At 43.4% G+C, this 14,443-nt stretch overlaps 1 protein-coding gene and 1 non-coding gene across 2 annotated transcripts; one reads left to right on the top strand and one right to left on the bottom strand.

Annotated features, from left to right (window-relative positions):
* Positions 1-2,414: 2,414 nt before the first annotated feature.
* On the bottom strand, positions 2,415-2,497 carry trnal-uaa (transfer RNA leucine (anticodon UAA)). Its single transcript has one exon. It is a non-coding gene; the product is annotated as a tRNA-Leu (tRNA).
* A 5,902-nt stretch (positions 2,498-8,399) lies between these two features.
* LOC148671304 (uncharacterized) lies at positions 8,400-13,865 on the top strand. The gene is made up of 4 exons (XM_088631044.1): positions 8,400-8,980; positions 11,802-12,199; positions 12,788-12,974; positions 13,227-13,865. The coding sequence occupies exons 1-4, from the start codon at positions 8,593-8,595 to the stop codon at positions 13,610-13,612; spliced, it is 1,359 nt and encodes a 452-aa protein (XP_088487170.1). The 5' UTR covers positions 8,400-8,592; the 3' UTR covers positions 13,613-13,865.
* The last annotated feature ends 578 nt before the right edge of the window (positions 13,866-14,443 follow it).

Here is a 14,443-nt window from a genome sequence, read left to right as displayed (position 1 = left end):
ACTCATGGTGAGTGTTTTTAATTCACCCAAAGAGAAAAATCAGCGTCCCTGAAAAAGATTGTTTTCATTCTCTCCTGTGAGGAGCGCCGCTCTTCCAACGAGGGTCTCTTCTTCCCAGACCACAGATTATTCTTCCAGCCCGGCTCTCTCACGGAGAGCAGACACACCATCTCCACTAATGTGTTTACTACATCTATAGATCTGACCCCCTACAGCCTCGATATTCCTGGACAGGATATTTACCACCAGCCCCGTGAACGTCTCATCTTGACCTCTCCCAGGAGGAGCACAATTAACACAGAATCCTCTCTCCATTTAGCAAATAACACAAAACACTGTTTACCTGCAAGACAGAAAACCAGGCTGCTCCAGGTGAGGCTTAAACTCACAACTTTGGCATGACTCCACTGAATATGTCATTTTACATGGCCTGAACCAAGAAAGAGATTGGAAGTCAAGAAGTTATGGTGTTGTTTTAATACTTGCCTACTCTTTTAATTTTTCGGTCAAATCTTTTATTTGGGAGTACTTTCAATGGATGTTAATCCTTGTCCCGATGCACGATTCTGGGCCATGGTGTGTCTTGAATAATGTTCTTATAGGCTTCAGTTTGGAAAAGTGCGCTCTTCAGAAGCTACCGAAACCGCTAATGGTTACATAACACTTAATGCAAAAGCAACGTTCGGGTTTGAAAAAGAATATTACTTGCTATAAATACAAACACTGTTACAGGAAGCGTGTTAGGGCTATTTTAGCTTAGATCATCAATTCATCTTAAATTCTTGTCCATCTATAGCAACAGCGTCATTGCTACTAAGCGCTAAAGGCAGGTCCTGGCAATACAATCTTCTTTAGAAAACATTTTTAAAACTATTTCCACTACCATACGTGAAGTAAAAGATTCCGATTGCATGCAACTAATAAATTATCTTTGCCAGGGACGTTGTAGCTAGATACAAATTACAATCAAACATTTGTCAGCTTTAACATTTTCTTTTGGATCCACAGGACGATCAGCATGAGCCATCAAAGAGCCTGTAGCGGCAAGAAGTTTAAAAGCACACAAGTGATCTGTCTTTGGTCAAAGGAATTGCTGGAGCAGTAGGACGCAGAGCAATATCTAGCAGCTGTAGACGATGTTCGGGGAAGAGAGATTCTGTTTTCAGCACAGGGAGTGAGAATGAGCTCAGTCCGGCTCCCAGCAGAATCCATTCTGGTTTGGTTACTGTCAGACTGTGCGTCTGAGGCTCTTTGGATCACAATGTGAAAAAAAAGAACAGAAAACATTTGCTCACATCTTGTGATTTCCATGAGAGGAAGAGAAGATATCACTTTAAAAAAAATCAGAACTGAAGATTTGGATCCGGGACCTCATACTTGTCAAATGATTAAAATAATAATTATGAAAATATCAGGTTGTGTTTCTGCAACATATCGTGCACAGTATGCCATTTTTTTCTAAAAATACAGTAGATTGTACTTAATAAAAATGTACAATTCACCGCTGGTATAAACAGATGTGTGCTGTGTTTGCCTTTGTTTAAAAAAGTAGTTCACAATACGATGGAAAACACAGAAAGCACAAACTTAATAATATAACGATACAAAATCAATACCAAATCATAAAGCCAATTAAGTACCTATCCTTTGAAAACAGTGACATTTGTATCTACTTTTGAATTACAAATCAGACAGAGTAGTCCCTTAATTCAAAGATAAGATCTTGGCCAAAACAAGACAATCAGATTTTGGCTGAAATCGTAACAAGAGCCTCTGCTTCATCGTTTATTGAGCTTTTGATCAACGTCTGAGTGAAAAAGATTCGCTATTTTAACTCTTTGATTAAAGTTCACAAAAAGCACCTTCCTTCCAGCCGGAGTCAAAACAGCGACTTAAGGATTCCCTACTGTTCCCACTACAGTTTTCCGCTCTACCAACTGAGCTGTCAAACGGATCTAAAGAACTCCACTCTGGCACATACTACCCAAAGTAGTGAAATATTCCGGGTGATTAAATTCCAGTTCGACATCAAGTTTCCAACTTGTTTCCTTAGTCTTGGTTACCTTGAATTTAAGCCACAAACCAGGATTCTACTTTATAAACTTCCGGGGATGTTACAAAATGTTTGATAGGGCATCAATCATTAGAGGCGGAAATTCACTCCTTTTTTTTTCTTGAGGCATCATATTAAACATTTCATTTGGATCGAGAAGAGGATCACCATGAGAAACAGAACAAACTGTTTGATTCTGGCTTTACTGGGAGCTGTATCACAGCTAATGCATGTAAAGCCTTCAGTATGCAATAGTGAGAGTTCAGTTATACCAGGGAGTGGGAGTGAAGAGAACTGAACTGAAATTTAGTAAATTCATATTTAAATAGAGTGTTCTGTCACTTAAAACTTACTGCAACACTACCAGGAGTGGGGATTGAACCCACATGGACATTTGTCCATTGGATCTTAAGTCCAATGCCTTAACCACTCGGCCATCCTGATCTACGGCTAGATGCTGATCAGTTGTTTAACATTTAAATATGATTCAACAATTAAAAAAAATTAAACCGGCGCCCTGTCACAGAAACGTACCCCGGTCACCCGCGCAACAAGCAGGGGTACTCAGCACTATACTAACGAGGAGCACTTGTCCGTGAGCTGAGCGTGAGCTCTGTTTACGGTCAGCAGTCATTTCCTCTTTTCCAAAGACATTTTCGCCTGCTCTCAGTAATTAATGTCGGTTTGAAGTCTGTTCCTGTTGTCTCCACTCTTGACAAAGAGCAGCCTTACGTAGGAGACTCCCTCTCTCAAGAAGTTTGCCATCACCCAGCAAGAAAGAAGAGCCAACCGGGGTAAACAGCTTGAAGTTCGAAAAAGATGTTGGCACGCCTGTAGCGTTTACACGAAACCTCTTAAAGTTGCGAGAATACTTCCTTTGTGTATAAAATACATTGTGAATGCTTTCTCAGCCTTTACTTTTTCGTTTTTATGACATTTTTTTACCAAGCATGTATATTCTTTTGTCCATATCTCCGCAATGGAAGCACAGAACGCCTTCAAACCAAATGCATTTTAAAGACCACGCCTTGTGGATATTTCCACAGCCTTTACATCAAACTATCAGTGAGCTAATTATCTTTTTTTAAACCTCCAGTTTTTCATCGATGCGTAATTACGCACGAACTGGAACCTGGGGGACCGCTGTGTGCACACGTTCACAACGCGAGAAATACTGTTCAATATGGCTTCGTGTGAAAAACCCATATATGACCATAGGAAGCAGAACAGTGCAGTCTCCAATTACCCAGACTGTAAGCATGGGAATAAAGCTTTGTTTGATTTCTAAAACCCTTCCTTTATGTCCTGTTTTCATTCAGTTAAGGGTCAACTATATTCACAATACTACTGACAGCAGCAAGATTAAAATATTCTTTACTCAGCGGCTAATTAAAAACAGCTCCCATGATGTTCATACCGACTTTTTACACAGAACACTAACACAGCTTTGTGTTCAGAATCTCTTTTTCTCATGCTTTTATTTAATGTGGCACAATGCACTGGGATAGGGGTATTCTGTTCACAAACTAGCATTTAAACCAAAGCACCCACAATGCTGAAAGTAAGTGTTTTGCACACTAAGGAGGTCCTCTGACTTTTCCCAGCTTTGTTTTGGGTTGTGGAACCTTTATTTTTTTATGATTTTCTGAAGATAACACTACAGGTAATACACTGGGGTAGGTGGGTTGACTTCATGGCTCAATAGCAATTCAAATACAACAGCCACACTGCTGAAACTAAGTGTTTTCCACACCAGACAGGCCCCCGAACCTCATACAACCTTGCTGTGGCTGAGGCCGCTTTCTTTATTTTGTAATGATTTTTTGAAGATTACACTACAGGTAATACAGTGCGATAGGTGGGTCGACTTCATGGCTCAATAGCATTTCTAATACAATAGCCACACTGCTGAAATCAAGTGTTTTACACACCAGACAGGCCCCCTTACCTTATACAACCTTGCTGTGGCTGTGGCCCCTTTATTTATTTTTTTATTTCCATATGGCACCATTAGACAGCCGGTACATGGTGATAGGAGGGTGCTATTCACGAGTCAATAGCTCTTCAAGCACAACAGCCACAGTGCTGCAACCAGGTGTTTTACACATCAGACAGCTCCCCTAACCTTATACAACCTCGCTTTGAGTTGTGGAACATTTCTTTCAAATCACTTGGGTTCATCAATCATTTGATCATTTTTCAGCATGGAATAAACCTATTACTTGTGAACTTGAACTTGAACTTGAACTTTATTGCCATATGTAACCGGTACTGGTACAATGGAATTCTTACTTACAGAAAGTCTCTCGATTGTAAAACAAGTGTAAAAAACAAAACAAAGTGCAAACAGTGCATCAAGACAATGTACAAACAAACAATAGACAATGTGCAAGTAAACATGTAGACAGTTTGAATGTAAACAACACAGACGTGTAAACAATGACTGGAGATGTGCAATAGATAAGAAATCATAAAGAGGTAGATGGTCATGGTGTAGGTGTGGTCCGAGGGGGATGGCTAAATGTGTTCGCCAGTCTCACTGCTTGTGGATAGAAGCTATTGAAGAATCTTGTGGTAAGTGTCCGTATGCTCTTATATCTCTTGCCTGAGGGCAGTGGGGTGAAGAGCCGAGGCAACTTCTACGCCTTCCCGGACTCCGACCCCTGCCAGTCCCTTGACTACGCCTTCGCCTGTCGATTCTGTGCCTACGCCTGTACTACGCCTTCCCGGACTCGGACCCCTGCCTGTTTACTCCGACTACGCCTGCGTCTCGCGCCAACCCTACCAAGGGCACCGCATTGGATCCCTATCCTCAGCAGTCTGCCCCTGCGTGACAGGTTCTGAGTGTCTTGGTCACATCCGTTTGTGTGTATAGATGAAAAAGCTATTGAAGAGCACCCCTATACCCTCCCCATCTCGGTGGAAGTTGCCATGTTAAAAAAATCCTAAAAAGATAATTAAAGTTGCACACAACAAAGCATGACTGTGAAAGGTCAGGAGGCCTGCCTAGTGAGCACAAAAGAGAAGAAAGGAAACACAGTGTTTCAGTTGTGGCACCTTCTTTGGGTTAACTTTAACTAACCATTTACTTTTAATTAACCCAAAGAAAGCTCCTTAGCCGAAACGCTGTGTTTATTTTCTCTCTTTTCTCCCCCCCGATATGCAGCCCACCACCAGCTGTTGAATCTCTCTCTCAATCCTCTCGGGAAGAGGCATCCAGATAGAGGGTACCACAGGGTGGACAGGCACAGCATTTTGACCAACAGGACCCTTCCCTTCGAGATCAGGGACCTGCGTCTCCACCTGCCAAGTCTGACTTTTATCTTAACGAGCTTCTCCTTCCACAGCAGAAGCCCAGTGGCCTACTCATCAGTAGTAATATAGACTCCGAGGACCTTCAGGTGACCCGTCTCCACCTTGAAGGGTAGCCAAGGAGCAGGGCAGTGTCTGCCTTCCCCACCAGAAAGACCTCGGGCTTCTCCAGGTTAACCCTGGTGCCAGAGGCAGCACAGTAGGCCTGAACCACCTCCAAGGTGGACTGGATCTCCGCCACCTCTGTCAACATCATTGTGGTGTCACTGGCATACTAATAGATCAGTGAGGTGGCAGCGCTCCAAGGCAAGGTGACCCCGCGCACCCCCTCCTTCCTGCGGATCACCAGGCCCAAGGGCTCAGTCACCAAGGAGAAGAGCAGGGCAGACAGAGGGCAACCCTGCCACACTCACCTGGTCACGGGAAAGAAGATCATGAGGGAACCGTTCACCCTGACACACCTCAGTATCCCCCTGTACATGAGCTTCATGTCCTCTCCCTTTCCCGTCATGTCCTCCATAGGAAGACAGATGAAGGGAAATCCATGTGCTAATTGACAACAAAAAAGTAGCTTCAAATTATTCACCAATCTGTTTTATGTCTGACCACATCTCTCCTTCCTCTTTTGCAGTGAGCACATTACTTTCAGTGTCTTCTCCTGTCTTTTCCTTGCTGTATTACTGTCCCCTTCCCTCATGTGGAGATGGATCCACAGCCGAAACCTTGCTTGTTTCACCCTGTTTGTGCAGCATCAGTCTGTGTGAGGAGAGGGACTCACGCTGCTCCGGTGGTGCAATAGGTCAGCATACTTATACAGCAGAGTCATGCTGAGATTGTGAGTTTCAGCAGCTCCTGGAGTATCATTACTTCTAGTTTTAGCGACTGAAACTAATTGTTAAGTTTAGGTCTGTTCGTGTTTCTCTGTCCATTTAGAAGAACTGTATTAACACAGGTAAATATGTTTCCACAAGCCAATACACTGCAGCTACATCTGATACTATTGCTGTTGGTGTCAGCCTACTATACCATCTTCAATTGGCCCAAGTTTTTTTCTGCCACTTGACAATTCTGCTTCTGTATTTTTGCCAGTCTTTTTTGCATTTTATATAAACAGCTAACATGCATATTCTTTGTTGTATATATATATGGTTCATTCACAGAAATAGGAGAGACTGCCTTCTTCTTATTATTATTATTGTTTTGTTTTTGTTTCTGAGAGATCTTGGTACAAAGTATATACAGTATAAAACAATTTTACGTTGTACTTCAAGTCTATGGATCATAAAAATTTCACTTTTCCTTGCTGAAAGTCTAACGCACAAGAGAGAATGTGATAAACTTCCTGAATATTTGTCCCACAATAGACACTTTTTGGGGAAAAAAAAACTATTAATTTGATGTGTTATCATGTGAACTCTTGCTCTTATGATGGAAGAATATTGTATTTGGTATTGCATGTAATTAGATGGTAATTCTTTTATTTGCTCTGTCCTCTAGTTAAGATGTGTTATTTCAGGAAAATAAAGTATATGCTCAGTAGAGGGGGGATAATATTGTGTCTGTTAATCAAACATAATCAGCAATTATGGACAACCATTTTTTTGCCAAGGTTGTGAATATTGTAATGCCTCTGAAGTCACATTAAAACTTCCTGTAGAATTAAAAAAAACACAGAAATACAAGCGGGCATAATTTGTGTCCAGGATATTTTAATGCAACAAATCCGGCCCCGGAAAGTGCCCCTTCTCTCCTTTTGAGCCACTGCCCACCAAAAGGTCTCTGCACGGCTCTGTTTGGGAGATGTCAAGATGCTGAGCGTGTGCTGTGTTTCAGTGTCGGGTGAAGAGCACACGATGTTGTACACGGAAAGCACATTGAGCTCCTTGGACATGAAAATTGCCAGATGGTTAAAACTTCTCTCAGTAAACAGGAGATCCTGTGTCCAAAATCCCGAGGTGCCTTTCTTCCTGTCTTGTCATACAGAATGTATTGTAACACTACGGGGTTCATGTGGGCTCCCTCGCTGCCACCACATTAGGTCGGCCCCCAACCGTTGGGGACTCGAACCTGGGCCTCTGGCGTCACTCAACAGGGACCCAGCCTGTTGAGCTAAAGAAAGATCTCCCTTTAGCCCAGCGGCTGCAGCCCCTGCTATCACAGGGAAGGGCGGAGTCGTTACCGCGCTGGTAAGCCGGCTCTTACACGCTTCCGGTGGCCGTAAGCGTTACACTCTCCCCCGCTTAACTCGCCGTCCTCGGCAAAGGGCTATCCCATCATACTGCTGACACCAATGTAACACTACGGGGTTCACGTGGGCGCCCTCGCCGCCGCCACATCAGGTCGGCCCCCCACTGTTGGGGACTCGAACCCGGGACTCTGGCGTCACTCAACAGGGACCCAGCCAGTTGAGCTAAAGAGAGATCTCCCTTCAGCCCAGTGGCTGCAGCCCCTGCTATCCACAGGGGAGGGCGTAGACATCACCACTCTGGTAAGCCGGCTTTCACACTCAATGGTGGCTGTTAGCGTTACAGTATAATTAAGGACAATCACATAGGGCTTGATTTAGTTTCATGCAAATATTTACTTCCTTTCTTGGGATAACTTGTTTTTCAACAACATTCATACAATTTGCGAAATATGAAATACAAATCTTGCTTATCGGTGCAGAAGAAATACTGCCAGCTGCCAAGAAAATGACGGATTTTTTTTTTCTTTAACCAAAAACCCTGCACAGGGAGATGTAGAACAGAAATCCCCTTGAGACGTTTTCGTTGGGGAGGAGGGTTGTGGAAGGGCAAAAAAATAAATCTGTTGCGTTTCACAAAATTCAGTTACGAACGGCGCAAGTCGCAGGTGATTCACCCCTCTTCACTAGGTGGCGATAGGAGGTGCAGTGAAGTTTATATCCGCTGCAGAGACTCCTCTTTCTCAGCTCCGCTTCTCGATTGTCTTGAAGTCGCCGCCACGTTAACGAATGACGTCATCATACTGCGCAACACTGCATATATTTCACCCACGTGTAGGTGATTGAATCATTTTCTTTAGGTAAAGAAAGAAGTTGTTTTTTTAATAACTTCAGTTTCTGAAAACGTAGCGTCTTGTCGGTTGTGTTTATGCTTGAACAGAGCACAGACCTGACAACAGAATCTGTGAAGAATAAAAATAAAGAAGCTGTTCTGTTTAAACATCGCAAGTCAGCCTTTGTTTCTGACCGACTCTGAAGAAGGATGGCGGAGTGCTTGTTAAATCTGCAAACCCAGCTTGACTCTTTCATGCAGGTGTTGCTCAAATCGATCGTGTATGAAGTGTCAGAAGTTTTCCGAAACAGGATGTCTGACTCTGAGGACGAGTTTCAAGACAAACTCTGCAGCGTCTCCCAAACTCTGGTGAGACGTGCTGTGTTTAAAATCACGCAGTGTGTGGAGGACAGTGTCGGGAGTGAAATGGCGCAGCTGAAGAAGGAAAACGAGAGCCTGAAGTGGAGATTGCAGCTGAGGGAGAAGGAGTCGGGAGCAGGAGGAGATAAGGAACAGACAGATCGTGTTGGACACACGCTTCCCTGTGAAGTCACTGCAGAAATAAAAGAAGAAATGGACACGGAACTGCAGCTCTCAGGTCAGTGTGGTGACTTGTATGAAGTCAGTGTGTTTAAAACCAGTGTCTATAACTTTCTCACTGGTGAGATTTTTTTTAAAATAAACTTTATTTTAAAGAAAACATCTCGCAAGAGTAAACATTCTCGTTATCTAACAAACTATCAAAGTGTCATAAAAAAAAACTTTCCTCAGTGGTGAGAATATAGTGGCGAGATGCAGAGTGACATGGGAAAGACTTGTGTGATGTAGCAACGGGATTCTTTACTGAAAACTGAACTGTTTTGTCCGGTTACGGTGCTGAAAATACCTCGTTCACATTCAACAATTGTTTCACTGAATCAAGTTGTACTCCGACGTCATTAGGAAACAACATTTATAAATGAACAAGTAATAGGTTTATTATATGCTGAAAAAAAGAAGAGAGAAAAAACACAACGTTTCGGCCGTGGAGCCGTGTTTTTCCTCTCCTTTTTTTCAGAATGGAATGAACCTATTACTTGTTCCTTTGCAGCCTACGCATGCTGACGCAGCTATCCACATGAACATTTATAAATATTGTATTTACGTTGTATTGGTCTAAATTTTTACTAAGTATACTAATGATTGTGTATATAAACATTATTTAATTGGTTTAAGTATTACTGTCTTCCAGGGTCTGTGTCTGTATTGAGTCCTTGAATATTAATCCAGTGTGTCTATATTAACCCCTCTCTTTCTCAATGCAGTGTTAGTGTACTGTAGTGTCCAGTCAGTCTGTGTTAACCCCTCTCTCAGTGCAGTGTTAATGTACTGTTATGTCCAGTCAGTGTGTCTGTATTAACCCCTCTCTCTGTGCAGTGTTTATGTGCTGTTATGTCCATTCTATGTTTCTGTATTAACCCCTCTCTCAGTGCAGTACTAATATCCTGCTGTCTGCAGACAGTGTGTCTGTATTAACCCCTCTTTCTCAGTACAGTGTTAATGCACTGTAGTGCCCAGTCAGTCACCGTGTCTGTATTAACCCCTTTCTCTGATTGCAGTGTTAATGTCCTGCAGTGTCCAGTCAGTGTCTGTATTAACCTGCCTCTCTCTGTGCAGTTTTAAAGTAATGTAATGTGCAGTCAGTGTGTCTATTAACCCCTTTCTCTTAATGCAGTGTTAATGTACTGTGTTGTGCAGTCAATGTGTCTGTATTAACCCCTCTCTCAGTGCAGTGGTAATATGCTCTTAGTTCCAGTTTGTCCATGTCTGTATTAACCCCTCTCTCTCTCAGTACAGTGTTAATGTGCTGTAGTGTCTAGTCCGTATGTATCTATTAACCCCTCTCTCAGTGCACTGTTAATTTACTGTTATGTCCAGTCAGTGTGTCTGTATTAATCCCTCTCAGTGCAGTGTTAATGTACTGGAGTGTCCAGTCAGTGTGTGTGTATTAAACCCTTTCTCTGATTGCAGTGTTAATGTACTGGAATGTCCAGTCAGTCAGTGTGTCTGCATTAACCCCTCTCTTTCTCAATGCAGTGTTAATCTACTGTACGGTCCAGTCAGCATGTCTGTATAAACCTCTGTTTCGGTGCAGTGTTAATGTCTTGTAGTGTCCAGTCGGTGTGTCTGTATTAACCCCTCTCTCTCTCAGTGCAGTGTCAATGTAAATGTAATGTAATAGTGATATTATTACAGTAGTCTTACTTTTTACATGGTAGTTAGGTTTCTGACGAAGCTAAATCAGAACATGCCCTTATACCCACATATTCCGCTATGTTTAAACAATTCAAATTGCTTGTGAGTGTACTTGTATGCGTGTGTGTAGTTTAAAGCTTTTTAGATCACATGGCCTCAGCTATCACTACTATGCTAATGATACTCAAATATACATCCATACCAAACCTGACGCTGATGTGGCTGTCTCTATTCTATTTGCATCCCCGATATAAAAACTTGGGTGACTCAAAATTTCCTTCATTTAACTGTGACTGAAGTCATGCTTATTGGCACCACCCATCACCTTTGTAGGACCAATGTGTAACTCCATCTGTAGATGGTCTTGTACTTGAGCTTCAGTCTAAATTGAAAAACTTGGGGATGATATTTGATGTTCGACCCACATGTGCAGCATGTTGTCAGAACATCTTTCATTCACCTCATAAATATTGCTCGACTATGCCCTGTGTTATCACTAACTATGGCTGAAAAGTGTTGTCTAATCTTGAATCAACTACTGTAATGCTCTACTCTCTGGGGTTTCTAAATCCACATTGAACAAACTCCAGTATGTCCTAAATTCAGCAGCCAGAACCCTGACCACGTCTAGTACAAGTGATCACATTACTCCTATCCTGGAGTCCTAGCACTGGCTTCCTGTCAAGTTTCATATCGACTTAAAAATCCTCCTGCTCACCTATAAGACTCTCCATGTCTTGGCTTGGCACCTCCATACTGGTCTGATATTATCACCCTACTCCCTACCTTGCAATCTTCGCTCTTCTAATTGTTCAACTATTTGTCCCCCAGTCTGTCTACACTCTATGGGTGACATGGCCTTCTCCTGTTTTGCCCCAAGCTCTGGAACTCTCTCCCCAAGGATATCAGAGAGTCAACGTCTCTAAACTCTAAATCCAGACTTAAAAACTTTTTCTTCAGAAGAGCCTTTATTTAACTGTTCTGTACCCCTCTGCTCCTACTGTACTTAGTACCACTGTCTACTGTCTCCTCTAACTGCGTATTCTCATTGTGTTAATTTTGTTTTTTTTTTGTTGTTGGCATTCTGTAAAATGATTTGAGAAGCCACCTCTAAAGGTATAAAACTATTACATAGTTTATCCTTATAAAGGTCGTGTCTTCTTGGCCTGTGTTTACAGGCTCAGAGGCCAGTGTTCTCTCCGACGCTGGGGAAAGGGCTCTTCTTGAACAGCAGCACAGTGAGGAGGAGTGGGGCTCCAGTCTGATGCAGGAGACAGAGCTCACTTCCGCAGAAGGGAAAGAGGCACTTAGTGAGCAGCACATAGACAGCAGACAGAGTGTCAGGGATCTGAACTCTGTGGCCATGATGAAGACAGAGCCTGAGAGTGAGACACCTGGGCTCTTAGTATGTGATGAGTTTACAGAGAAGATGAATAATCTGGACACAATCAATATTACACAAGGTTGTAATGAACTGGGCTGTGTCTCTGTACAAGAGCACAGTGAAGAACTGGATGTTTTAAATCTTACAGAGCAGGATATGGATCCCAAGTTGATTGACCCTGCAGAGCAGCAGACTGATGTACCTGGTGAAGAGAACATTACTGATGTACAGCACACAGAGGAGAGTCAGTACAGGGAGGAGCAACAGCAGCTCCTACAGGGCTTGATAATAATTAGGCCTTGTTCTGTTCAAGTGGAGAGACTGTCACTGCAGAGTCTCAAACAATCATATGATCCCTTAGTATCTGATGATTTTACACACAGGTTTAATAATCTGGTTACTGAGAAAATTGTTGAACTGGAGAGTATGACTGTTCTTGGCCAAAGAGAGGAACAGCTGAATGAACTGGATGGTTTAAGACTCAGAGAGCTGGAGAACGAGCCCCAGATGATTCACACTGCTGAGCAGCACACTGAAGATCACGGTGGAGAAAACACAGCTCTGTTTCAGCACACGGAGCAAGACCATTCCATGGAGCATTTGCAGAATAAGAGACCCCAGCACAATCAGAGAATGTGGAAGAATAACTCAAGGCCTTGCTCAGATGGAGTGGACAAACTACCATTATGGCACGGGGAGAAGCAGCGTTTCTGTCAGTCTAGCATTTCACAACCCTACCAGCACCTTCACACAGGAGAGAGACCTTTCAGCTGTAGTCATTGTGGGAAGAGTTTTAGTCGGTCAGGTGACTTAAAAACCCACCAGCGCATTCACACAGGAGAGAGACCATTCATCTGCAGTCAGTGTGGGAAGAGTTTTAGTCAATCAAGTAACTTTAAAACCCACCAGCGCATTCACACAGGAGAGAGACCGTTCAGCTGCAGTCAGTGTGGGAAGAGTTTTAGTCAGTCAAGTAGCTTAATAGCCCACCAGCACATTCATACAGGAGAGAGACCATTCAGCTGCAGTCAGTGTGGGAAGAGTTTTAGTCTAAAAAGCTACTTAAAATCACACCAGCGTAGTCACACAGGAGAGAGACCATTCAGCTGCAGTCAGTGTGGCAAGAGTTTTAGTTGGTCAGGTGGCTTAAAAAGGCACAAGCGCAGTCACACAGGAGAGAGAGTGTTCAGCTGCAGTCAGTGTGGCAAGAGTTTTAGTCGATCAGGTGGCTTAAAAACCCACCAGCGCATTCACACAGGAGAGAGACCTTTCAGCTGCAGTTGGTGTGGGAAGAGTTTTAGTCTAAAAAGCTACTTAAAATCACACCAGCGTAGTCACACAGGAGAGAGACCATTCAGCTGCAGTCAGTGTGGCAAGAGTTTTAGTTGGTCAGGTGGCTTAAAAAGGCACATGCGCAGTCACACAGGAGAGAGACCGTTCAGCTGCAGTCAGTGTGGCAAGAGTTTTAGTCGGTCAGGTGGCTTAAAAACCCACCAGCGCATTCACACAGGAGAGAGACCGTTCAGCTGCAGTCAGTGTGGCAAGAGTTTTAGTTGGTCAAGAAGCTTAATAGCCCACCAGCGCATTCACACAGGAGAGAGACCATTGTAGCAGCAAGGTTTATTAAAATACAGGAATTAAGTTTGCTGCTCCCTTGCCAGTCTCTCTCTCCCTCATCTCAAGTGGTGCTTGATACAGAGAGGTCATTCCATTTGGTTCACATTTAAGGTGTTTTTTCTAGCTGATAGAGTGTCCTGATAAGGAACAACTCCCAAAGCTGAGACACATCAACCACCCTAACAAATGGTCATCTCTGATGCCTCACTGTCTGGGAGATTCCAAGGGAGAGTCTCATCCCAAGTGGTTTACAACCCCAAGGTCAGAGTGCATGGTTACTCATCCTCACATGGGGAACCAATAAATGTAGGCATCCTCTCACGAGGCACCAATAAATGTAGGGGTTTGTGCATTTACTGGGACAATTGTTAATCGTTCCAGTTAGTCACAAAATGATTCTTGAATGCCCATGGATCTTCCAACCAATGAGCGACCGTAGTTCCTCCAGGTACAACTCCAGCTCCTCTTGGACATCCTAAGACTCAGCTCAGACAGTCACGTAACGGCCAGTGTGTCCCAGTGCCAGGACTTTTCCTTGTTCGAAGAGTTGAGAACGGAGGTTGCCAGCATGTAACCAAAGGATCCACCCGAGGTTAGCCCAGCAGCAAGCTTTGTGAACCCACCGCAAACGCTCACCTGATCGAGTGAACTATGGTCAGAGCTGTGGACAGCTGAATATCAGTACTCAGGACTCGCGCTACATCGGGAACGAACCGGTCTTCTTCCTGTCTAAAGAGTGTGACTTGCTCGGATCTGCAGTCACTTTTCTGTGTGCAAACTCTGCTAGTTTCAACCAACACTAACTAGCCGGTCTTCAGAGAGCAT

The sequence above is a fragment of the Lepisosteus platostomus genome, chromosome 5 (genome assembly GCF_059453375.1).
Source record: "Lepisosteus platostomus isolate fLepPlt1 chromosome 5, fLepPlt1.hap1, whole genome shotgun sequence".
NCBI lineage: Eukaryota > Metazoa > Chordata > Actinopteri > Semionotiformes > Lepisosteidae > Lepisosteus > Lepisosteus platostomus.
Note: the sequence above shows the minus strand (reverse complement) of the source record. Positions and strands in the feature narration are given on the sequence as shown.

Bases quoted from the DNA above. Each gene is read 5' to 3' on its own strand.
- LOC148671304 (XM_088631044.1), top strand. From the start codon at position 8,593: ATGGCGGAGTGCTTGTTAAATCTGCAAACCCAGCTTGACTCTTTCATG. The intron at 8,981-11,801 runs GTCAGTGTGGTG...TTACAGGCTCAG, and splicing joins CACGGAACTGCAGCTCTCAG to AGGCCAGTGTTCTCTCCGAC. The intron at 12,200-12,787 runs GTACCTGGTGAA...AGTCATTGTGGG, and splicing joins CTGCAGAGCAGCAGACTGAT to AAGAGTTTTAGTCGGTCAGG.